Source organism: Lontra canadensis, unplaced genomic scaffold (assembly GCF_010015895.1).
Source record: "Lontra canadensis isolate GAN:19392208 unplaced genomic scaffold, GSC_riverotter_1.0 scaffold203, whole genome shotgun sequence".
Classification (NCBI taxonomy): Eukaryota; Metazoa; Chordata; class Mammalia; order Carnivora; family Mustelidae; genus Lontra; species Lontra canadensis.
In genome coordinates this window covers 979,145-1,005,182 of record NW_022631197.1, presented here as the reverse complement: position 1 = coordinate 1,005,182, position 26,038 = coordinate 979,145, and the positions used below count along the sequence as shown (strand labels likewise).

The window sequence follows — 26,038 nt, the reverse complement described above, 5'->3', positions numbered from 1 at the left end:
GTTTATTGTCATTCTGCCCTGCGGTGTGGTGACTAGTGAATACAGGCAAAGAGAGAGTTTGATGGCTCATCGTAGCTGCTAACTTGATTTCACTTATTTTCTTTATGATGTCCAACATCTGGGCAGCTTAAAGTTTAAAGATTGCTCAGGTGCTGAAAATGTTCTCAAGCATATAAAAGTCTGATGGTGCAGATAACTTGAAAACCCTCCAGCTACAAACACCAAGAATTGCTCAATAAATTATAACTAACATCCTTATAAATGCATGGCTGAACTGCCCAGAAAGGTAGGGAAATTGCCTTGGGTCAGAAATGAAGAAGAGACTGGAAATCAGAACAGTAAACTGCGGAGCGGACACAGTGTCTGCCAGGGCGGAGGTGGGGGGGCGGGGGCAGTGAGGTGTTTATCACATTTGATAACACAGGGGCTTGACGTTAATAGCAGTACATGGAGAGAGAGAATTGGGACTGAGAGCCCCATCTTTATAGTGCTAGCCCTGCAGGATGAGTGAGGATTCAGGCAAAGGGAAGTCTCAAAAGTCGTGGGAAGAATTATAAATTTATAGAACCACTCTGGAGAGCAATGTGACAACATCCCGTGAATTTGAATGTGTGCGTCCTTATGACAGAGCAATTCCTTTGCTAGGTTTATATGTTGAGGAAGCTCTAGGCCATGGGAAAAATCAGATATGGATGAGAGTTTTATTGCAATGTTGTTTGCATTAGTCAAAACTTGGAACAGGAGAGTGGATAAATGAATTGTGCTGTATTTGTTTAATGGAATGCACGGAGCAGTGAAAATCAATGTACTATAGACATGTATCATCAGGGGTAATTCTCAAAAGCTTCACATTTGTGAAAAAGAAAGACAAGCTGCAGAGTATTTGTGGCTTTAAAGCTAAGAGCTGAAATGTAGAGACTCAGAAAGAAAGAAAAAAAAAAAAAAGTAATTCTTAACCTCAAGACAGAGACCAAAAAGGGCTTCTCTCAAAAATGAAAGCCACACCAACATTGCAGATGTAACTGGCTTCTATTTGGCCCAGTATCTACCTTGCAGACCAAACCTTTAAAACAGGTCCAGAATATGGCAAGAGAGAGAGAATGGTGGCTTTATTAAGTAGGAAATATTCTCGTATTCTCATCTATTTCACCAAAATTCAAATCAACTCACTCCCTCTGTAACTCTGCTTTCTTTCTATGCTACATCTTCGCCTCTGTCTGGCCTCACCAAGTGTCTCCCATTTCCTGAATCTACACATATGCCATGGTTTTAAACTCACTCAAAGTCATTTAACTTCCTTTTGCTTTTAAACTTGTGTCTTTAGCCCATCATGTTGTCCATCAAATAAAGGCTCCTTTTTAACCATCTGTTTATAACGGTGTGTCTGTGTTATAGCAACATTTTTTTCTGTTACAATTAAATAAACAAAAACTCAGCAGGAGTCTGAGGACTGTGAAGCCAACAAAATTTAATAGTTATTGCTATTTCTTAAATAACATCATTACTGAATTATAATCCACACACCAAACAATTCACCTATTTAAAGCATACAGTTGAATGGTCACAAAGTTGTACAACCAACAGCACAATAAATTTTGGGACATTTTCATCACTCCTAAGAGAAACCCCAAGTAGAAGCATAAACTATTTGGTGTTTTATGATCGATTTCTTTCATGTAGAACAATGTTTTCAAGGTTCATCCAAGTTGTAGCTTGTATCAGTACTACATTTTTAAATAGATTTTATTTATTTATTTAAGAGAGAGAAAGAGAGCATGAGAGTGGGGAGGGTCAGAGGGAGAAGCAGACTCCCCCCTGAGAAGGGAGCCTGATGCGGGACTCAATCCTAGGACTCCAGGATCATGACCCAAGCCAAAGGCAGTCGCTTAAACAACTGAGCCACCCAGGTGCCCAGTACTACATTTATTTTTATCACCACATCATATTATATGGTATGGTCACACCACATTCAATTTAGTCTTTTATTGGATAGTGGATATTTGAGTATTTGGATTATTTTGGCTTTTTGGCTATTATGAATGTTGCTGTTATGAACCTTCATGTATAAGTTTTTGTGTAGTCATATGTTTTCATTTCTCTTGAGTATACACCTAAACATATAATTACTGGGTAGTATAATTCAGCATTTAAACCTTTAAGACTGTTTTGTAAATTGGCATTATCATTTAAGTACACACCAGCAATGTGTGAGGATTCCAGTTTTTACACATGTTGGCCAACACTTGTTATTATCTATTTTTGTAGTTTTAATATAACCATGCTTTTGGGTGTAAGTGGTATCTCACTACAGTTTATCTATTTTTCTCAAATAATCATGTTAGTTACCTCTTCATTTGCTTATTTGCCTTTGTATATCTGCTTTGGAGAAATGTCTGTTTAGCTCCTCTTACCATTTTTTAATTGTTATTTATCATTTGTCATTTTTGTCATTGAGTTTGTCATTTTTGTCAAACTCAATGTCATTTTTATTATTGCCTATTTGTCATTTTTACTGTTGAGTTTTAAGAGTTCTTTATATAGTCTAGATACATGTCCCTTATCAGCTATATGACTTGAAAATATTTTCTCCCATTCCATGGGTTGTCTTTTAAATTTCTAGGTGGTCTTTGCTTCAAAAAAGTGTTTTTGATGACATATAATTTACCTATTTTTCTTTGTGCTTTTAGTGTCATATCTGAAAAATCATTACTTAATCCAATGTAATGAAGATGAATACCTTTTTTTCTTATAAAAATTTTTTAAAGATTTTATTTATTTGAGAAAGAGAGAGTGTGTGCACAAGAGAGTATAAGTGAGAGGAAGGGCAGAGGGAGAAGGAGAAACAGACTCCCCTTTGAGCAGGGTGCTGGACCTGGGGCTCAATCCCAGGACCCCGAGATCATGACCTGAGCCTAAGGCAGATACTTAACCAACTGAGCCACCCAGGTGCCACTTCTTACAAGTTTTTTAAAATTAATTTCTCCTTCTCTTTCTCCTTCTCCTTCTCCTCTCCTTCTTCTTCTTCTTTTTCTTCTTCTCCTCCTCCTTCTCCTCCTCCTCCTCCTCCTCCTCCTCCTCCTCCTTCTTCTTCTCCTTCTTCTTCTTCTTCTATTAGAGAGAGAGAGCACAAGTGGAGGGGGAGAGTCTTAAGCAGGCTCCATGCTTAGTATAGAACCCAACATGGGTGTCAACTTCAGATCCTGAGATCAGGACCTGAGCTGAAATCAAGACTTGGATGCTTAACAGACTGAGACACGCAGGAGCCCCTTTCACACTGTTTTGACTGTTGCAGAGCTTTGTAGTAAGTTTTGAATTCATAAAGTGTACCTTCCCAGGTTGCTCTTCTTTTTTTTCAAGATTGTTTTTGTTATTCTAGGTTTCTTGCATTTCCGTATGAATTTTAAGATCAGCATGCCAATTTTTAAAAAGAAGCCAGTTGGAATACTGATGGGAATTGTCCTAAATCTGGAGATCAGTTGAGGAGGATTACTATTTTAACAGTATTAAGTCTTCTGATTTATGAAGACAAGATATCTTTCATTTTATTTAGTCCATCTTTAATTTCTTTCAAAATTTTTTACAATTTTCAGAATATGTTTTACACTTTTTTAAATTAAATATATTTATGTTTTACTCTTTTTGATGCTGTTATAGTTGTTGTATTCATCCGTTTTTGAGTTGTTTATTGAAAATATATGGAAATACAATTGGTTTCTGTTTGTTGAGCCTCAATCTTGCAATCTAGCTGATAAATTAATTTATTTATTTCATAGATTTTTTTTTTAAATGGATTCCTTGAGATTCTACATGTATAAGATCTGTCATCTACAAATATAGTTTTTGTTCCTTGTTTTCCGATTAGGATAAATTTTCTCTCATTTTCTTTTCTAATTATGCTGCTAGAACTTCTAATACAATGCTGAAAAGAAGTGGTTAGATGTTATTATTTTTTTTTAGGCTGTGTTTCTCTCCAATTTTTTTTTTTTTTCTTACTTTCTTACAACTAGTGGCAACTAGTGGTAAAATAAAAGAGCTTGTTTCTTTTCTTCTTAGAAGCAGTAAGGAAGGAGTGAGTTGGAGGAAATCAAACACTGTCCTATAACTACTGACTGGGAACAACTAAAAGGGAGAAAGAGAAGTTGTGATTATTAGCAATATGAAGGAAAGAGAGCAGATGGGTCTCATGCCTCTTCCAGGAACCAAAAAGAGTATAGAAGACTGGTCTGGGCCTGAAACATGGTCTTGGGAATTAACAGCATGAAAGTTTGTGGAGGTTTCTTGTTAAAATATAAAGCTTATTCTTTTTAGAATATATATATATCAACTTACATGTAGGATTATCACACAGTCAAGAGTTCATTAATATAGTTGGATCTCAAAGCTTTGGCTGGAGGAAAAAGTTCATTAAAAAAAAAAAAACTAAAAAAAAACCCCACCCTAACTTTCTGTCAGTTGTTTTTATATAATTCACGTACAACAAAAATCAAATTCATCAGTGTTGGGTATTAAATGATCTACATACGTCTTATGACACAAGGGAATACTATATATTGTTTTAAACCAGGGCTAGGCAGCTTATGTTATGTTAATTTTTCTTTGAGTTTGGTAATGAATATGTGTCATCTAGTAAAAATTTAAATATATTAAACTGTCAACAATAGCATCCAAGTTGGGTTTTTTTTTTTAATCTATATTCCTTCCTTTTTGTTTTTAATATTGGCATTTAAAATCTGTTAAAATATTAAATTCTGACCAATACACATATATCACTTTGAATCTCTTAATTCTTCATAAGGAGCAGAATGATGAAATGGGAGATATTAGAGACTAAGGCCTAAGATTAATGAGAAAAAATCAGTTTAGTTTTTTTGGCTAGTCATTGCTTACCTTTAAAATGTAAAAAGAAAGAGAGGGAAATATGGATTATCTCTGAGATATTTCCCAGCATAATCAAGAATAATACAGTTGATATTACTGAGTACTTACTCCTTGGCAAGGCAGTGTGCTAAGTGCTTGACATTCTCAGGGAACCTCACAACAACCCTACAATAAAGGTCTATTAGTATTGTTGATTGTATGTCTGAGGCAGATGAGGCTTAAAATCTACTAGAACCAGGATTCAAATCCATGGAAGTCTGCTCGGTGTTCTTTTATGAGATGGTGGGTCGGATGTGTCCACAGGTGCAGACAGAGGGGAGGCTCAGGAAAACAAAGATGATTATACACACAAGTCCTCAAGACTAGAGGCAGGCAGACCACACGGGACCACATGGGGATGGATGCCTTAGGGTGGAGAGGAGGCAGAAAGGAAGAGCAAAGGGAAAACCAAGGCTAGAATATTTATGGAGGTTTCCAAGGAGAAGTCAAGGCAGGGCCATGTGAACGGTTTAGGATCGGCCAGTTTCAATAATTTCCTTGGGCTCTGAGTTATACTGAGGGTCCTTAGATGACTGGTAGCTGGCCTTTGGATGATTAAGGCAGAGGCATACTGCCTCCTGGGGGTACGTGCCAGACTGAGAAGGTCCGGCTCCCAACTGGTTAGTTTGCATATCAAAAGCAAGCTTCTGCTGAGAGGCTGAGCTCTTTGTTACCTGGAAATGAATGGGCTAGCCCAGAGTTGGGCCGCTCACCCCAGCCTGAAAGGTTTTTAAGATGACAAAAATACCATAATATGAAGAAAATTAAAAAAAAATATAAACAATGCAAAGTCTAACTCCAAGCCCATATTTTTTAAACATTCTCCAATATGGCCTCTTTTATTCTAAAACATGTAGTGAGAAATTACCAAAAAATTATATTACAATGTTCAAACTCATATTTCTTCCTGTTGTTGAAAAATATGAGTTGATCAGTTGCATTACAAGTACATTAAAAGATATTTTCCTAAAGATTTTGCTTATTTATTTGAGACAGAGAGCGAGAGGGAGTGAGCACAAGTGGGGAGAGGATCAGAGGGAGAGGTAGAATCAGACTCTCTGCTGAGCAGAGAGATTTTATTCAGGGCTCCATCCCAGGACCCTGAGATCATGACCTGAGCTGAAGGCAGACACTTATCTGACTGAGCCACCCAAGTGCACTTAATGGATATTCTTCCAGATAGAAATAGCTTTGAAAATAAAAATGTTACAAAAACAAGAGATAATTGAGGTGTTAATGGGTATTCAAAGCATTCAACTATAATTGAAACTGATGCTGAGAAATAAAATGAAAGAGCACATGCTTTGGAATAAGATAGACTTAGATTTGTATTTTGACTTTTCCGTCAACTAGTATATGTTATCAAACAGCTTTTGGCCTTGGTTTCCTCATATGTAAAATGCATGGTGATAATGACAGGTGATCAAGGTCACACAGTTGTCAGTATATAGCTGACCCATAGTTTAACCTCAGGTTTGACATCAAAGCCACTTTAACTACCTTTGAGAAATGGGCACTCTAAAGGAAACAAAAAATGTCAAAAGATACTTAAACTTATACATAGCAAAAACAAACAAACAACCCAAACAAAACCACCACAACAAAACCAAACCCCCCCCCAAAACTTGTAGGTAGTAATTAAAATACTGAACAAATACAGAGAGAGACCATTTACTCTGGGGAGAGATAGGACTCATATTATAAAATTTAGTCTCGCATATTTTCATTTTATAAGCTGCCTGTCTTTTACTACCTAATTGTAACTTTTTACTGGAGGGAGACTATTTTGAAATGAAGTATCAGTGAAATGTAGATGGTTTGACTTATATCTTTGTTGTCTGTTTGAATTCTGAAATATTCTTATTGTCATTGCTTCATTAAGACTCCAAGTTTTTGCTATAATGCCGTTTCATTAAAGATAATGAAATGAAAAAAAAAGATAATGAAATGAAAAGGAGAAAAATTTTCTTCTTCTGACAATCTTTTTTTGAGCAAAACAGATTACATGAATCAGTATATGCTGAGAGTAAGGAATAATTTTCCCAAGGTATAGGAAATCTTGGGTTCTCTGGCAGTGGTTTGATAATAAAATATGTCTAGGAATATGACTGTCAGTGGCATGCATTTACAGACAAAGGGATCTGAAAAAATATTTTAGAAACAGATGTAGCAGAAAACATTTGTCATCAGTTGTAGTCAATTGGTTTTTCTTCGACCACTGACAGTTGTTTCAGGCCTGCACTGGAAGATGAACAACATGCTTTAAGAAGAAAAAAAAGTAAAAGACAAAAGTGAGAAACAAAGAAAGTGGCAAATTGAAGAGGCTAAAAAATACATAAAGGCAAATCAGTGTTGCTATCTGACTGAAACACAATATTTAAGTACTTACAAATACTTAGAATCTTGAACAAAATCAATCGGATGTTATTATGCGTGTAAAAAGGGGATTTAAACATAAAGAGATTGAGGACCTGGTTATTAGATATGCTTCATGGTTACCTAATGAATTACCAACATTTTATTCTTTTATTTATTTACTAAAGATTTTATTTATTGATTGATTTTATTTGTAGTGAGGGAAGAGGGAGAGATGGAGATAGAGAATCCACAAGCAGACTCGCAGTGAACACAGAGCCTGACTTGGATCCCAGGACCCTGAGATCATAGCCTGAGCTGATATCAAGAGTCTGGTGTTTAACTGACTGAGCTACCCAGGGGTCCCTATTCTTCCTTTTTAAAATTCATTTATTCTTTCATTTGTTCATTCATTCATTCATTCAGTTTTTAATTTCCTAATCCTCCCAGGCAAAATTAGTAGGTTTAGCTGCTGTTCCTCATGACCTTATCATAAATCTTTTGTGTTAGATATCTAGACAGTCAGTGTGATCCTGTTTGTGGAAGCTTAGCGGTATCCGTAGACATCACAAAATTCTCTCTCGGGACCAAAACCATCTGGAGGACTGGAGGCGGGGTATTATCTATAGGAAATGGGTCAACATTTGCTTTGGAAGGAGAGTATTTTAGCAAAAAAAATTGTCATCTTTTTTTTTTTTTCCAATTTAAATCCACTCTAGGCGATGGTGGGTCTGTAACCCAAGCAATGTGAGTTCACTCCCTGGTGAGTCACGGATAAACCAGGTGGAATTATCACATGAAGTAAACTTTATTCACAAGTAAGGAGATCACAGGGAATGACTTCCATAGCTATGACTCCCTGAGCAAGAGTTAATAGGTTCTTTTTGTTTAGGGTTAGGATGAATACTTAGGCAGGGGAGCATTAGGATCAAACATAGAGGCAGGCATAAGGAGGAAGGAAAGGAAACATGCCGGGGCACCTGGGTGGCTCAGTCATTAAGTGTCTGCCTTCACTTCTGGTTTTGATCCCAAGGTCCTGGGATAGAGTGGGCTCCTGCTCTATGGGAAGCCTGCTTCTCCTTCTTCCACTCCCCCTGCTGTATTCCCTCTCTTACTCTCTCTCTCTCTGTCAAATGAATAAATAAAATCTTAAAAAAAAAAAAAAAAGGAAACATGCCTATGCATACATTCTGTTATGTAAATGAGGCTTGTGCTCCTCCTTTGGCAGATTTTAGTATTAGAATGAGGTAAATTAGCTGTCATTCTAGAGGTCACTCCATAGTCCCTCTGAGCAGGTATGAGTCAGGGTTTAGGCTCAAACTCATCTGGGTGGTCTGGGACCCTGGAGGTCTTGTTAAGGGCATCGCTAATCACTTGAGGGGTGGTTTTGGTTTTCATTTGCCTGAGTTAAGAGATAAGCTAGAAAGAAGAACTTCAGGAAAAACGAGGGACAAATGTTGGTAAATATAAGCAAGTGGGCTGTAAAGGTCAGGTCTTGGGGTCTAGCTGGTGACAGTTTCACTAATTCTGGTAAAATGTACCTTTAACGTTTAGTGCTGGGGTTGTTGAGATAGGCTGCATGACTGAGAGTTAGTTGGCATTTCCAGAGATGCATGTTTGAGAACTAGGTCCCATGTTACTTACTCCTTGAGAGCTAGATGGGTGTGATCCTGTTCTAGGGAGAGTGCCTTGTTCCCCAGGGTGTACAAGTAGAATTGTTTCTCCTTCCCAAGTCATCTTTTGTTTGCTTAGTTGCTCTTATTTTCTCCTTCTTTTCAATAAATTCAGTATCATGTTATAGTACTCTGTAACATTTTTCATTGTTGAAGTTTTTGTTTTTGTTTTTGTTTTATTCCTAACAAACACTCTCACTAATTAGGATGAAAAATCAAGAGAGCATCGTTTTGGAAATTACAAGCAGAAAGTGTGTCAGAGTTAACAGTTTATTGATGATTAATATGAAAGTTATCTACACTGTTTGATATCTGTAGATTTCCTTTAAGTGATTCATAATGTAATCCAAATAAACAAGTGATAAAAAGATATTGACATAAAGTGTTTCAGATGATAATTGCTCATAAATATGCTGCATACTAAAAATTAAATATTAAAACCTAATATTTAGAAGTGGAGATTAAAGACAGAGAAATGTCACTTGAGAAAGCTGGATGGCCGGGCTTTATAAACTGGCGGCATCACTTGAGTTCTGTAGGTCTGGTTAAGTGATAGTAATTAGTGCGGTTAGAATCAGTCCCAATGTGATTATCATTACTCAAAAGCACGAGAGACACATACAAGCCAGTTTGTCAGTGTATTCATTTAGTATGCAGCCAGAAAATTACCATTGCTATCTTTCCTTATACTACCTCTTTTTCCATATAAACACACTAGGGAAATAAAATTAGTCATCAAAACACCTCTCTGGCAAGGAGCGCCTGGGTGGCTCAATCAGTTAAGTGTCTGACTCTTGAGTTCAGCTCAAGGGCTAGATTGAGGACCGTGAGACTGAGACCCGTGTGGGGCTCCGTGTTCAGTGGGGAGTCAGCCTGAGGACTCTCTCTCTCTCCCTCTCCTGCCCCCTCCCTGGCTCGTGAGTGTGCACGCACACACACACACACACACACACTCACTCTCAACCTCTCTCTCTCTCTCTAAAATTAAAAAAAAAAAAAAATCTTTAAAAAAATGCCTCTTGGCCAAAATGAAAAGGGAAGTGTTATGCCTGGAACTTTGGTAGTCGAGGCTTTGGGAGGCAGAATAGTTGTATTTAAATATGGACTCTGCTACTTACTAGCTGTGACCTTCTACAAGTTACTTACCTTCTGTGTGCCTCGGTCTCCTCATCTGAAAAAAATGGGAGTAATAGTAGTGTCTACTTTATGACATTGTTTTGAGAATTAAATGAGTCAGGGCAGTGGATAAAGAGCTTGAAACAGTACCTGGTACACAGTAAGTGCTATATATGTACTCATCATTTGCATTAGTTGTGAGAGGTATTTCAGGCTGAAATGAAGGAAACTCTCTGACCACCATCATCCCCTTAATGGACAGATTACTCATATGTGCTGGGTCTCATAGCTTTCTGTCTTGTAGACAGGCCTAAATAATCACCCACAATTCCTATTGCCTCCCATTTTCTAGGCTTCGAATTTTTCTTCCCTTATTATAATTGTTTTATGTAAACAATTGAGTAGATCATTTTATATTATAATCTACACTTATCCTACAGCTCTCTTTTTGCATCTAGAATACCTTCTTTTAATTAAGGGGACTATAATACCCTGTTCCAATGCTTTGATTAGCAAGATATCCCTTCTACCTGTGATATCTTCAGGTAATTGTTTCAATACAGTTGATGTGAATTTTGCAAGTCTAAGTCTCAGGGAATTGATAATAATGATGGAGATAATGTTGATGATATGGTGACAATAGTAACAATATTAGCAGTACCCTTTATTGAATCTTTACTATGTGTCTGGATTTACATTAAGTGCTTCCTGTGTTAACTCATGTAATCTTCATGATAAACTGATGAACTAAGTACTATTTATCTCCAGTTCAGAAATGAGGATACTGAGGACAGAGAGGCTAAGAAGCTTGTGAAAATTACATGGTCAGTAAGTAGCAAAGCCTAAATTCTATCCCATGTTAGAACTCCAAGGTCAGTATTCTCAATGATCATGCTTGATAGGCTCCCGAAAAAGTCCTGCCCTTTCAGCTGAATTTGAACTACTGGCTGAGTAAACAAGAAAACACATTCTAAAATTTCCTGAGGAGCTACTGAAGAGATAATCAAAATCACGGGACACTTAAATGACCCTTCACAAATACACAGATATGAGGTCTCATGCTAATCACACATCTAACACTATGTTGAAATTAGTATCTTCATAACAACATAACTATGTTGAAATTAGTACTTCATAACATTGTATCTTCATATTACATACTATAATATATATAATGATAATAAATATTCTTTCATTAGCATTAAAATGTACCTAGGCATCATCTGAATCGCTTCCTGAGATATATATATGTATACATATACATATATATATATATATATTCAACTGTTACATAGTGGGATACTCTGTATATATAAACCTTCTCTCTATATATACATATACAGAGTATCCCACTATGTAACAAACATATATATATATAGAGAGAGAGAGAGAGAGAGAGAGAAGGTTTACATATACAGAGTATCCCACTATGTAACAGTTGAATGTGGTTTATACCATAATTATCATTCATTTTTGGCAATTCAGACTTGGAAATCTAAATACATTTGGAAAGTCTGTCACTCAGGACAATTCCATGTCCCCACTGTACTGCTTCATCTCTTCTAGAACCTCCTTTATTTCAGTCTTGGAGACAACCTTTCCACCCAATAGCTCAAAAATAAAAGTCCTGGATTCTCTGTGAAGATATTTGTACCTGTTTGTTATAAAGTAGAAAAGTGAAAGAGATACAAGAAAGGGGCACATATGCAACTTGTATAAATTTCTCTGCCTGTTGATTTTGTTATTTAATAAACTTCAAGGGATTACATTGCTAATACTTCCTAATTAGGTCAATGGGCTTTCACCATTGTTCTCTTGTCTCATCAAAAATCATTTGTTTAAGGAGTAGTGCAAGGTATCTTACAAACAGAGTTAGACAAGAGCTTTAGTACATTCTATAAACTGGATTCAGTATATTTGTAAATTATGCTGACAGGCACTCCTATAACACAATGAGGTCAAAACAATCTCACTGAAAATGGCCTTTTCATGCTGTACTCAAGCCAAAAAAAGGAAAGGGATCATAAAAGCACCATATTATGTGTACATAAGAAAGTTGTAAATTCAATCTAAGACAATGGATGTTTTTCGGCTAATCTTAAAGGGACTAAATGAAATAAATTCTTTAAATGTATAGCAACAGGACGCTAATTAAAGATGTATTTATAAAGAACCTACTGTATGAAAAAATACTATGTTACAAGCTATTAAGTATAAGAGAATTATTAAGATACAGTTAATGATTTTAGTGGGTTTGCAACTCAAAAAAGGGATCAGGATATGCATACAATTAAATGGAACAAAACCAAATGTAAATGACATGTGTTTGAGATAAAGTTTAGCCTGAAAGAATATAACTAGATTGACTAGGTCTACCAAAACTTAGTTTACTCATTCAGCTGTTATTTATTGAGTACCTACTAGGTTCTCTTTTCACTAAGGGACACTGATATCTGCAAACTAAATTCTTAACTACTTTTCAGGGTACAGGGCAGAGAATGGAAATAGTGTCTGCTTTGAAGTTAGAAAAACCTGAATCAAAACCCTATCAACTACTCATTGGGTGACTTGGGCAAATAATTTATAATCTCTTAGCTTCATTGCAGAAATTAGAGGATTATCTTTGATTCTCTCTTCCAACTTCATCCTATGTATAGTTCATCAACAAATTAGTCTTTAAGTATTTCTTGGATACATTCCATTGTCTCCATCCCCATATCCCTAATCCTAAGTTTGGGTCTCCTGATTGCTTATGGATTCTGCAAACCAAATTGGCTTTCTATCTCAATATCATTCTTTTTAATCTATCATGAATGTTGTAACCAGAGCAATCTTCCCAAGACTTATACCTCACCACAACACTCCTTGGCTCAAAATTCTTTAGTTGATTCTCATTGTGCAGAAGATGTAAGTCTACATGTCTTAATAAGGCATTTAAGATTTATTAATGAGTTGAACTCTGCTTACATTTTAACCTCAAACAACAGTCTTCCTCCATGTAAACCCTACATGTCTTTAACCACCAGCCTGTTTTGTGCTCTGTGTCTTTGCAAATGCTACTTTTTAATGACAAAGCCTGAAACATTGCCCCCATCCACACCCCACCAATCCCATCTGGAAAACTTAAAAATTTTAGTCTTCCTTTAAGACTTTGCTCAAACACCACCTTCTCTGTGGAGAATTCCTCGAGAATCTTGGTAAAGGTAATTTTTCCATCATCAGTATGTGCACAACATGTTTTATATAACTATATTAGCACAATGCATTCAAATATCATATCTGTATATATGCCAATTGCCTCGACAAGACTGAACACCGAAGAGCAAAGACAAGGCTTTTCACCTTTGAATCCTCAGCCCTAACGTAACATCTGCCATGGAGAGACTGTGGAATAAATATTTATTGTAATAATCAAGTCAAGTTTGGGAATCCGTGGAGGGAACCAAGAAATGCTTGGTAAAGGAGGTGGCATGTAAAGTTGGCCTTGAAAAACTTCTGAAATAGTTTCTTAATTTTAAAAATGTAATTTTGGGATGTTCTGTGTTTTAACATGCATAATGTATATATCTTCATGATTCTTTCTTTAATATGTGTGTTTTGCGAGTAAATCTTTGTTTCTTCTATTTAAGGCCCAAGGTGTAGTGGCTCTGAGTTTGATGAAGACTGTGTATGTTCATTATCTGATTTAAAGAAGCACCTTCCTCATGTCTTTTGGAAGAAGTTATCACTCTGATTCTCCAGGACAATGTGGTATCAAAAGTACTTGAATTTTTAGTTGGGTCATAGATACACCATACCCTCTAGCAAATAAAAATGTTGATATTCAGTATGTATATTTAATTTCTCCTGAACATCTTTAAAAATATATAAGTATGCTTTTGATCCATAATGGAAAATACATGACAACCCTATGCACCTCAGTGCTATTCAATTAATTCCCTCTGGGCAGATGACCCACCTCGGATTGTAAAAGTAATAACTGAGGGATCATTTCATCCCAAATCATGTGTGATTCAAGTTGTCAGTGATGGATAAGCTCTTAGGTATTCTGGCAGATTTCTTATGTTTCCACATAAGTAGATCTGTTTAAGCAGTCCTACGGAAGGAAAAACCAAACCAAAACAAAACATTGATACCAATAAAGGAGTTATGAATTACAGAAATCCAGAACACAGTGAGAAAGAAAAATAAACCTATAATGCGGCAGTCTGCTTTAGGTACAACTATTCATTTCATTCTAAACCTTCATATTTACCAACACATATCTTAACTTTGGTAGCACTTCATGGTTAGAAGCCACGGAAATCGTCTTTGGAGACCTCAAGAGTTTCTCAAGAGAGCTCTGTGAAGAAACCTCTGCGGTTTGTCGATCTTCAGCTCGGGAAATCCCCGCATGGTAAGAAAGGTATTGACTAAGCTTGAGGATCTCCTGAAGTGTCTAGAGGAAACATTTTTAAGTGGAATAGAGTGGTAGCATCTGGTGTATATCTACAGACATATAAGCACAAAGACATGTGGATTGTAATCCACATAATTATATGTGAATCAGCAATTCCAGTTTGGAACCGAGGGCTGGCTCACTATTTTACCCCTTCTTCCTGTCAAAAGCTGAAGTACAACCTTTGGGTGTGTACACTTGGGGAGTCTGCAGCTGGGTTCTCAGCCTCTAGCTGCGCGTTGACTTGCTCCAGGCCAAGCCAGACATTCTCAAAGAAAGCAACCTCATTTTAGCGGCCCCCCCTCAGACCCACGCGCCTTCTCATAACTCTGCCTTTCTCGGATTCTGAGCTCGCGGGCGCAGAGCACGAGGTGCCCGAGGACAAGTTCACAGGGGGCGCCGGGGACGACCCTTTTCCAACAGCATTTGTAGCTGCCAAGAGTAGCCAACAAGCACCAGATTTATGAGCACTTTGAAAGAAGCACCTTCACCATTGGCTTTTTGAGCGGCGCTGTCGCTAGGGAGCGGCGGGCAGGGCGAGCACAGCCCCGGGAGAAGCCCAGGCTGTTTGTTCCCGTAACCCGGGAGAGAGGACGCACACAGTCGGGCGCGCGGACACACACGCACGCACACGCACGCTCGCGGCGAGTTCGAGCCCCGCGGCCCCCTGACCGCCCGAGGGCGCCCCCCGCGCCGCGCCAGGCGGAGCAGAACCCGCCTCCTGGTTCCTGCTGCTGCCGCCCAGAGGAGAGAGGAACCTGCAACCTCTGCCTAGAATTTCCCCTGGCGCGGCGGGCAGCGGAGAGCGGCGGAGGTGGGCGCGAGGAGGGAAACGCGATGAATGAGTTCTCCCCTCGCCTCGGAGTTGACTGAGTTGGCGGCGCCGCGCCCGGGCTTCCGGCTCTCGGCGCCCCACGCGCTCTCGGCTCCCGGGGCTGCAGCCCACGCCCGCGGCCCGGGCTCTGCCCGCCGCGCGGGGGGAGCCGAGGCTCCGAAGCTCCTGTCCCGGCTCCAGTCCGGGGGAAAAAGGAGGGCTGTCCCCTGGCCGAGGCGCACGGCCGCGCTATTTTCCTGCACTCTCCCCGGCCCCATCTGTCTCTCCATGGCGTCTCATCAGCAATCCCGGATCCAGGCTTACCTGGAGAAGAACAAGATAGGTCCCCTGTTTGAGGTAAGGCGCTGTGGATGAGGGCGGTCCCCTTTGTGTTTGGGGGAAGGGGTTCAGAACACCCAGAGGAAGGAGGGGTAGTGAAAAAATGCGCGGGAGGAGGCGGACGTGTGGCATTCGCTTTGGCCAGTCCAGGTGTCCTGGAACGCCGCCGAGCGGGCACCTCGCTGGTTACCTGGGCGCAGACAGGTGAGCAGGAGAGGGCCAAGCCTTAGTCTGGCACGGGAAGTTTGAGTGGTTTGAATGTCCTGCATCTCGCAGCCTCATGCACAGGACACGGGACAGGCTGAGACGGATAGATGCACACACTTAGACTGTTATACACATGCACACTTTCTTCCTGGAATTTACACTGTATTGCGTGTTGGATTTTTTTTTTTTTTTTGGTTGGGGGGGGGGGGAATGTGGTCAGTAGTAGAACCCAGAAAGCTGGAGTCGCTTAGCAATGGGAAGGAATATGGTTAACTGGGAGAAAACTGAACTGGTAAAGAGTAAGCTTCGGTAGGTGCTGGCGCGTTGAATGAAATTGTCAAACTGAGACGCTGACATTGATGTCTGGATGAAAGGAGTCTTTGCATTGCAGACCCTACATGTGTTAGGTAGAGAAAGGGGCGGAGAAAGATTCAGGAAAAGCATACACGAATTTATGAGAAAAGACATGTAGCTCTGAGCTGCTTCCTCTCGCCATCAAAGAATTGATGACAGAAATACAGTAGGAGAAAGGAAGAGCGGGAGGACGTGAGAAAAAGGACGCGAGACTGAACCCGGCGCTGGCAAAGCGTCCCGCGGGTAGCCAGGGCGCTGGGCAGATGCTGGTGCCTGTGGGGAGGGACGCCCACTATCCTTTCCCATTCCGGTTCAGCCGTCCAGCTGGGCACTGATAGGAGACGATCGGACGTGGGAGGGTCAAGATCCCCCATACCCAGCAAAAAAAGCAGTTATGCTCCTCATCGAGGGTTTATGTGTCCGCGGCGTCGGAATAAGGCTGGAACGCTCAAGGGGCAGAGATAGAGAACCGAGCTGTTTTCCTAGTACTGAAAAGAGAATAACTGCAGAGAAAAAAAACAAGGCGAAATAATGCCGTAGTAGAAAAGGGAGAGGCGAAGAGGGATGTGATCAGATATGGGAAGGATGGGTTTCAGATAACTAAGATTTGCAAGATTTTAAGTTTTTCTGCCCAACTTTAAGTTAATGTTGTACTATCTAAAGAGATACGGCCATTGTTTCAACTGAAACTCATTGTTGTATAGAGTCATAAAGTCCTATAATGCATGCCTTGATTCTTCTTTCATCCCAAAGTGTTACCAGAGGAAGTCTATATATAAAAGCAATGTAGAATTACTGGCGCGACTAGATTGTTTTTCTTTAGTCTAATGGTTAGAGACTATACATAATTCTATCTATTAAAAGCTGAAGCATAATAACACTTTGTGACACAGTGTATTCGTTGTGTCAAAAGAAACATTAAAAGAAATACTTTGAGATTGTGTCTGCTCCCCTAGAATATAAAATACAATTTACCAGGGAGAACAAGGCAATTCTTTTAGTAGATTTATTAACTTATTTTAAAATTTAAGAGACTCTCTCCAAGCGATAATAATAGAGTTGGGCATATATGTAAACTTTCTACATAACTAGGAAATAAATCCAACTTGATTTTTATCAAGTGCTCATTAAAAAAAAAACTAGCTCACTTGATAATTCTGCATTGATGAATTTTAAATTATGGCAGAATTGTCTTATAAAATCATATGACCTCCTCACCAAAAATCAAACAATGACAAAATTATATGCTGTGTATTTTATTGATTTTTACAGGGGAAACATATTACTTACATCCCCATGAGCTTGGATTGCAGTGATGAGTAGTTAATTTTTGAGGATTGAGATGCACTTTAAATAATTGAAGGGAGAAAATAGGTACCTTCTGCTAAAAGCAGGTTCGTATGCAACAATTTTGATCATAAGAGAGCTACGTTTTTAATAGAATTCTACATACTTCTCAAAATTAGGAAATATCATTAGCTTGTAGCCCCCTCTCCTCATGCTAGAAAACCAGTGAAACTAATGTAAAATGGATATTGTTGTTCTGGCATTCTCCTCAAAGCTTCCAGGACTTTGGTCAATGGTTCTCATAAGAACTACTTTAGGAGATCAATCAAGGAGCATCCCAGAAACATGAATTTAGTAAGAAGTGGCAAAAATGATCATTACATATTTAATTCCTGGACTACATTTTAAGAAACAATATATAAATTAAAATCTCTTACCTATCACAGATTGAAATAGGTAACTCCCAAGTTTTGTTATCTGTTCTGTGTTGGGATTTTGTGTGTGTGTGCGTGTGCTGTGGCCTTGGAATTGGTGACATCAGCTTACTTTAGTTTTGAGAATATACAAGACCTGGTAATATGTTCCCTTTACATATTTTGTAAGGTAGGAAGGTTTTGTGAAAACTTTCTGGAGTAAGGCGCTTTAAAGAATCACATGAATATTGTTTAAAACAAAAAGTAAAGGTGGGGTGCCTGGATGGCTAAGTGGGTTGAGCCTCTGACTTCAGCTCAGGTCATGATTTCAGGGTCCTGGGATTGAGTCCCGCATCAGGCTCTCTGCTTGGCAGGGAGCCTGCTTTCTCCTCTCTCTCTCTGCCTACCTATCTACCTACTTGTGATCTCTCTCTGTCAAATAAATAAATAAAATCTTTAAAAAAAAAAAGTAAAGGTAACATATACTGGTTGAGAATACCTGTATCCTGCTGCTTTTACCTATATAGCTTAATTACCTAATTTAGTTACTTGGTTTATTTCTTAGCTTATTTCCTTTTTTATAACATTTTATCATGTGAGAAGCTTATAAAACTGTACACAGTGCTGTATTTTAAAAACTATTCTATATGAAAATTTATCTTGTTTCCAGGTGATTTAAGAGTATAAATTTATATTGCCTTTAAGTGATTTAACATGCTTTGAGGCATTAAAAAACCATGCCTAGAAATCATTGCATTAGAGTCTTGGGTAATGATATTTTAATCAAATACTATAAAGATGTAAGGTGGATAAGGTAATAATGACTTATACTCTACAACCTCTTTGAAATTTTTGTAAAATGGAATACTTTTAGTATTCTCATTGGCTTATTCAGGATGGGTGAGTAGTGAAGAGCCGAGGCATCAACCTATAAGGAATGCTGGGCATCACTTTAATAAATTAGAACTGTAATCCTATTTAATATAGATTTCCACATGTAATGATTTACTTAATTGCAAGATGTGAAATGGTTTGGCTTCCACCAAAGTACTGTATTTTGCAGCACAGATATTTGCAGCAAGATTCATGGTGCAAACACAAGACTTATCTCAGCCAACCACTTAATAGTTGAAGGACCTGACAGTCAAAAATTCTTAAACTGAATAATTAACTGGCATATATCTGTTTATGGGGATCAAGTGATCTATTTCATCTATATTGTAAGCAGTTAAACTTCATTCCCAAGAAATTATATGATGTGGAATGCTACAATAAGTTCCTTATTTTCAACATAGATAAGTATATACTTTTCAGTTTCTCCCATTTCCATGAAAGAAACAGAATAATTATTTGAATTATATTTGTTAGAAGGGTGCTTAGGGCAGTCATATATCCTGGTTTAGAAATGAGTGAAATCCTAAACTATTAAAAGACAGGATAATGGAGTCCCCATTAAATCTTAGAGAATATTAGATCTCTGTGTATTGGAGATGTGGCAAACGAAATTCACTACATTTCTCCAAATGTAGTCTGACCCACTCCAAGTAGAATGGAACCACTTTATCACCTCTGTTTACTTCACAGTACCTCTACTCACATGGGCTAAATTCATGTTAACCAGTTTGACATATATGTTATGAGGTGAACTCATGTCAAACAGGTGGTCAACCATCAGCCTGCTTCATTCATACTACTGCGCAGCTTGTTTTTCTCTGGTACCCTGCCCCACACTTTCCAGCCACATCTGCAACCTTGAATTCCACTTGGCCTGAAGATCACCAGGCAGTGGCCTGGCAGGATCAGGAGATTTGTTACATATGAGGTAGGGGGCTATTGAGAGAATAAGTAAATATATTGAAAATAATGCAAGACAGCTCTCTTGCTATTAGAAATGGGAGTCATAAATATAAAAAGGAAAACATGTAGAATGAACTCTGTGGTGTTCGATTGAAATTGGAGGTATTGGTGTATCTCATGACTTCATGAATAGAAATAGATATAAATGTAATAGAAATAAGTATAGATTTATATGTATTAATATATACATAAGTAGATACATGGTTGCCTGGGAATAGCAACACTTCAATAGCAATGAGCACACCTAGTGACCACATTTTACATACCATTCTCCATCAGGTTGAGGCAGGTATCCTTGGAGAAATGGTTGATTCTAGACTTGGGTCTGGGAAAGTACAAGATGAACCTGTACCATATTGTGTCAAGAACCAAGGAGATTGTCTAAGAATTATAGGAATATGTCAAAAGCTTGAAGTGGGTCCGCTAACTAAATCTGGGACAATTTGAGACTCAAAGTATGAGAGTAACATTTTGTCTTACTTATAAAATAGGACTATTTTATTACACTACAATATAATGGGATACATGAGTATATTCAACTTATGGGGAGAGGAGAAAGATTTACCTTATAGTAGAATACCAATTAATAAGAGTAGAATGGGAGATGGAATTAGAAAATCACTATTTGGCAAGTATTTAGCAATAATTCCGGCAAGAAACATTAATTGTTGCCAAAAATAATAGGTGAAAGTTGGAGGAAGAATGAGATGTTTATCTAATCTCTAGTATCTTTCCACATAGTAGTTGTTTATAATTACAAAGGGAAAAGAAAGCTGGTTGACAATACTTAACTCAAATGAAGGGAAAAACCAATAATGTGTGCCTCCAATGGATGCAATTAAAACAACATGATTTTGCTTCTTCAATATTTCTGCCAATCATGCATGACTTGAACTGAATAAAGAGAAAATATTTGATAAACCTGATAGGGAAATTCTGCTTTTCTCATGTTTTCAAAGATGTTAAGGTCTTGCAGGTTAAGGAAAGTTTCAGACTGATGGGACGAGTGCAAAATATAGTCCTAGAAATGATACTTTCACTAAGAAGGACATTCTTGGGAAAGTTTTGCAAAAGATGAATGCGGCCTTTAGGTGAATGAAGGATATCTGGAGTTATTTGTGCTGTTCATATATTTTTTCTGTAAGTTTAACATTATTTCAAAGTAAAAAAAATATTAAAAATAAAAATAAAGAAGAACATCTAGGAAATAAGTACTTACATATAGTTCACCCATTGAGTTTTCCTTAGACATCAAACAATGAATTTTGTTAAGAATCATATCAGTGGTTTATACATGAAAATCAATAAAGTAACAACCTATAATTTTGAGTAAAGAAAATTTACAATTCTGGTCAACTAAGCCTATGGATTTTCCTCTTTTTCCTCCAAAATTTTATTGAAATATCCACAAAAATCTTAAAAAAATAAATGCACAAGAATATTGGAGCAGAGGAAGGGTACTGAGACAGAGAGACAGTTTCTCCTTCTTTATAACAGAATCTCTTTATTATGAATAGTGATATCTCCTTTGCACCTATATATGGTGAAGTGGCATGGAGTCAATGATAAGTAGTGGAATGTTTGGAATTCCCTGGAAGGTGCCTTAAAATACTTAGACTTAGTTAGGACATGCTCTTCATATGCCCTTCCTCCTTCTTGTTGTCTAGAATGCCCCTTGTAATTCCTCCTTTGTACCTTTCCTTACTCCCTCCACCTCCCCAGGGAACAACTGGTCTCCTTTCTGTCACTATAGAATAGTTTTCTTTTTCTAGAGTTTTGTATAAATGAAACCATACACTATGTACTTTTTAGGGGGGACATACCTTCTTTCACTCAACATAATTGTTTTACAATTCATCCATGTTGTATCATGTATCAATAGTTTATTTCTTTTAATTGCTGAGTAGTATTCTGTATAGATGTATTTGTTTGTTTTTCTTGGATAAATGCCTGGTTTGGCTGGACCACATGGTAGGTGTAGGTTTAATTTTTAGGACATTAGCCACCAATTTTGAAAAGTGTATGAACAATTTGAACATTGTGTGAGAGTTCAAGTTGTTCCCCATTCTCACCAAAACTTGGTAGCATCTGTCTTTGTAATATTAGTCATTCTAATAGATTTGTGTGATCTCTCATTGTGGTTTTATTTTACATTTACATTGTGGCCCCACCATTAACCCTACCATGTGAGACCAGTGTCAGTGGGGACCATCTGGGAAGCCTGGCTTCTCTTACCCCTGGCAATAATGAGATATACCTCTCCTTCCCCACTGGGGCCATGTCAGAGGAGGCCTAGAAAAGGGGCCATTGCTGAATGGTAACGAGGCCACTCCTCCAATGAAATCCATGCCAAGATACATTATAATTAAACTTCTGAAAAAAAAAAAAAGACAAGATTTACCTTGAAAGCAGCAAGAGAAATGAAATACCATACCTCTACAGGAAAAACAATTTGACAGCAGATTCTCATCAAACCTGTAGATATCAGGAGGCAGTAGCACAACATTTTTTTAGGTGCTAAAATAGGAACCTAGAGTTCTGTACTCAGAGAAAATATCCTTTAGAAATGAAGGGGATATCATAATTTGGGTATTGTGGACATTGGTGTACCATAAGAGACGCTGAATTCTAAGAAACAAACTGAAGGTTTTGGAGTTCTGGGAAGTGGGGAGGGGGGTGGGAATGAGGTAATTGGGTGATTGGCATTAAGGAGGGCACTTGATGTAATGAACACTGGGTGTTATATGCAACTGATGAATCACTAAATTCTACCTCTGGGGGGAAAAAAAGAAGGAAAATCAAGAAAATTTGTCACCAGCAGGTCTACCCTAAAAATATGGCTAAAGAAGCTCTCTTAAACAGAGAGAAAATTATAAAAGAAAAAGTTTAGAACATTAGAAAGGAAGAAAGAACATGAAAAGAGCAAATATGACTAAATATAACATATTTTTCTTCTCAAATTTTCTAAATTATGTTTGGTGGTTGAAGCAAAAATTATAACAGTGTCAGATGTGGTTCTGTAGAGGAGTATTTAAGACAGTTGTATTATAAGCAAGAAAGAGGAAAGAGGAGCAAAGGAGGTAAGATTTCTGTAGTTCACTTATACTGGTAAAACAGTACCTATGGATAAGTAGTATATATATAATGTCATACCTAGAGCAATCACTAGAAAAGCTATACAAAAAGATGCTCTCAAAACCTCTAGTAATTTGGGGTGCCTGGGTGGCTCAGAGGGTTAAGCCTCTGCCTTTGGCTCAGGTCATGATCTCGGCCTCTCTGCTAAGCAGGGAGTCTGCTTTCTCCTCTCTCTCTGCCTGCTTCTATGCCTACTTGTGAGCTCTCTCTCTCTGTGTCAAATAAATAAATAAAATCTTTAAAAAAAACCTCTAGTAATTAGTAGATTTTAAAAAAAAGATTTTATTTATTTATTTGACACAGAGAGAGCATGAGCAGGAGGGAGGAGCAGAGGGAGATGGAAAAGCAGACTCCCTGCTGAGCAGGTAGCCCCACATGGGACTCCATCCCAGGATTCTGGTATCATGACCTGAACCAAAGACAGATGCTTAACCAACTGAGCCACAGGTGTCCTCAAAACTCTAGTAATTTAAAATGGAGTTCTGAAATGTGTCCAAATAACTCACAGGAATAGGAAAAAGAAAAACAAAACAAAGAACAGAAAACAAAAAATAACATGGCAGACTTTAGCCCTAATATGTCAAAATGAAATTAAATGCAAATGGTCTAAGTATACCAATTAAAAGACAGAGATTGCCAGAGTGGATTAAAAACATGATTCAACCATATGCTGTGTTTAAGAAACTTACTTAAAATACAAAGATATAAACAGGCTAAAAGTAAAAGTGTAGAAAAAATATGCAAACATCAAAAGAAAGGAGGAGTGGCTATTTTAATACCAGATAAGTAGACTTCAGAGGATAGAAAAATACCAGAGATAAGAACTATCATTATATAGTAATATAAGAGTCAACCCACCAAGAAAAATAGCAGTCCTTAGTGTTAATAAGCATTTGTAGACCATACTATGTAGACTTAGTCAACTAAGTCCTGGTCAACATTTGTAGACCATTCTATGCAACAACTACAGAATACATGTTTTTTTCTAAGTGGCATGGAATGTGTACAAAGACAGACCATTCCTTGAACCACAAAGCAACTTTCAGTTGAAATCATACAACGTATCTTTCCATCACAATGGACTAGAACTATAAGTCAGTAACAGAAAACAGGAAAATTTCTAAAACACTGTGAAAATATGCATCATACTTCTAAATAATAATGTCAAAGAAGAAATCTCGGGGGCATCTCTATGGCTCAGTTGGTTAAGCATCTGCCTTCAGCTCAGGTTGTAATCCCAGGGTCCTGAAATCTAGTCCCCCTTCGGGCTCCTTGCTCAGCAGGGAGCCTGCTTCTCCCTCTCCCTATGCTACTCCCCCTGCTTGTACTCTCTCTTGCTTTCTGTCTCTCTGATAAATCAATCAATCAATCAATCAATCTTAAAAGAAGAAATCTCAGGAAAATATAAATCCATCAAACAACTAAAAGGAAGATGCAACATATCAAAATTTGTGGGACACAGATCAAGCAGTGCTGAGAAGGAATTTTATAGGCTAGCATGCCTACATTTAAAAAGTGGACTGATGTGATTGGTTAAAACCAGGAGCTTGCTTTTTATGTCATTCCTCTGGGTTCTTCCTGTTGTAGAGGACAATCTATCCAGCTAGACAGAGAGCTCTTCTACAGTGAAGGAGGTGTGAATATCAATAATCTGCTGACAAGAGGTGTTTGTCGTATATTATGTTTGGTATTGAAAGTAGATCTTTAGGGGCACCTGGGTGGCTCAGTGGGTTAAAGCCTCTGCCTTCAGCTCAGGTCATGATCCCAGGGTCCTGGGATCGAGCCCCACATCGGGCTCTCTGCTCAGCAGGAAGCCTGCTTCCTCCTCTCTCTGCCTGCCTCTCTGCCTACTTGTAATCTCTGTCAAATAAATAAATAAAATCTTTTTTTTAAAAAAGAGGAAGTAGATCTTTAGTTCTTGAAGGTAGGAAATGAGTGTCTTGCCTCATTCTTTATTGTGCATCTACTATAGTATCTAGTGGAACACAGACTATAACGCAAGGCTTAATTGATATCTGTTGAAATAAACAAAACATTGACTTGTTTATTCTTTTTCCTTCTATGGAGAAAAGTACACTGAAGACATAACCAGCAAGCAAAGAGCATCTTCATATTTATTCCTTTAAGACCTAGAGAAAATATTCCCCATCACATTAATTACCCTTTATATATGGTGAATAACTTAATTATGTACTTAACTACCTAATTCACTTTCAGTCATATTTTTCCCTTTTTAATATCTGCTTTCAAGGGAGGACCTGATAAATTAATTCACACCACCGTGCAAGGCTTAATGCATACCTCTCAAGTGCATTTGCATGAGGAAGCCACATGACACAGTTGTAGGGGATGAAGAAGGTGATCTTTGGAAATATCTCAAACTTAGCATTTACTCTCGGCTTGACCCTGAGCCCTTTACTTGCTGATCTCTGTGAACATCAGTGTCCTCATCTGCAAAATAATACCCAAGAGGGACTTTATGAGGAATATATGAGATAAAACCAGGTATAAAGAACCCAGTCCAGTAGCTGGCACTTGATGTACACCCGGTAAATTTTAGCTGCTATCACGTTAGATGCTGCTGCTTCTCTTTTCTATTAATATTGATAACTCAATGACAGGCCATGTGGAGAGATGGTTTTGAAGGATGACTTTCTAGTACCCTGAAATTAGAACTAATTCAAAGTATGCATCTGCGTTTTTATATTGTAGCTCTGGTATCTCTGAAAAAGCATTGTGGCACAGGTAGGAAGGAGAGTAGCACTTGGCCAAACAAAGTGTGTGTGTGTGTGTATGTGTGTGTGTTTTTTGCTCAGCAGTGGGGGCAAGTCTTGTTTATTGGCTGTAACAAAAATATACTTTCACTAAATTTGGAGACATTATATGTAATTAGAAAACAATCCTGAATACGTATTCTTGTCTCGGACAGGAAAGCTGGGTCACCCTCAATTAAAATAGCACACACAGACCCCGCCTCCCCTATCACTCTCTGTAGGATGATTCTTTCTTTCTTTCTTCATTCATTTCTTTCTTTCTTTCTTTCTTCCTTCCTTCCTTTCTTTCTTTCTTTCTTTCTTCTTTCTTTCTTTCTTTCTTTCTTTCTTTCTTTCTTTCTTTCTTTCTTTCTTTCTTT

General features: G+C 38.0%; 1 protein-coding gene across 1 annotated transcript in view; it reads left to right on the top strand.

The window, feature by feature from the left end:
- The first annotated feature begins 14,983 nt into the window (after positions 1–14,983).
- Positions 14,984–26,038, top strand: part of CUNH8orf34 (chromosome unknown C8orf34 homolog) — a 377,142-nt gene continuing 366,087 nt past the window's right edge. The window contains 3 exon segments of the mRNA XM_032848426.1: positions 14,984–15,475; positions 15,477–15,600; positions 15,603–15,670. Coding sequence (XP_032704317.1) covers positions 15,341–15,475; positions 15,477–15,600; positions 15,603–15,670 — 327 coding nt within the window. The 5' untranslated portion in view covers positions 14,984–15,340.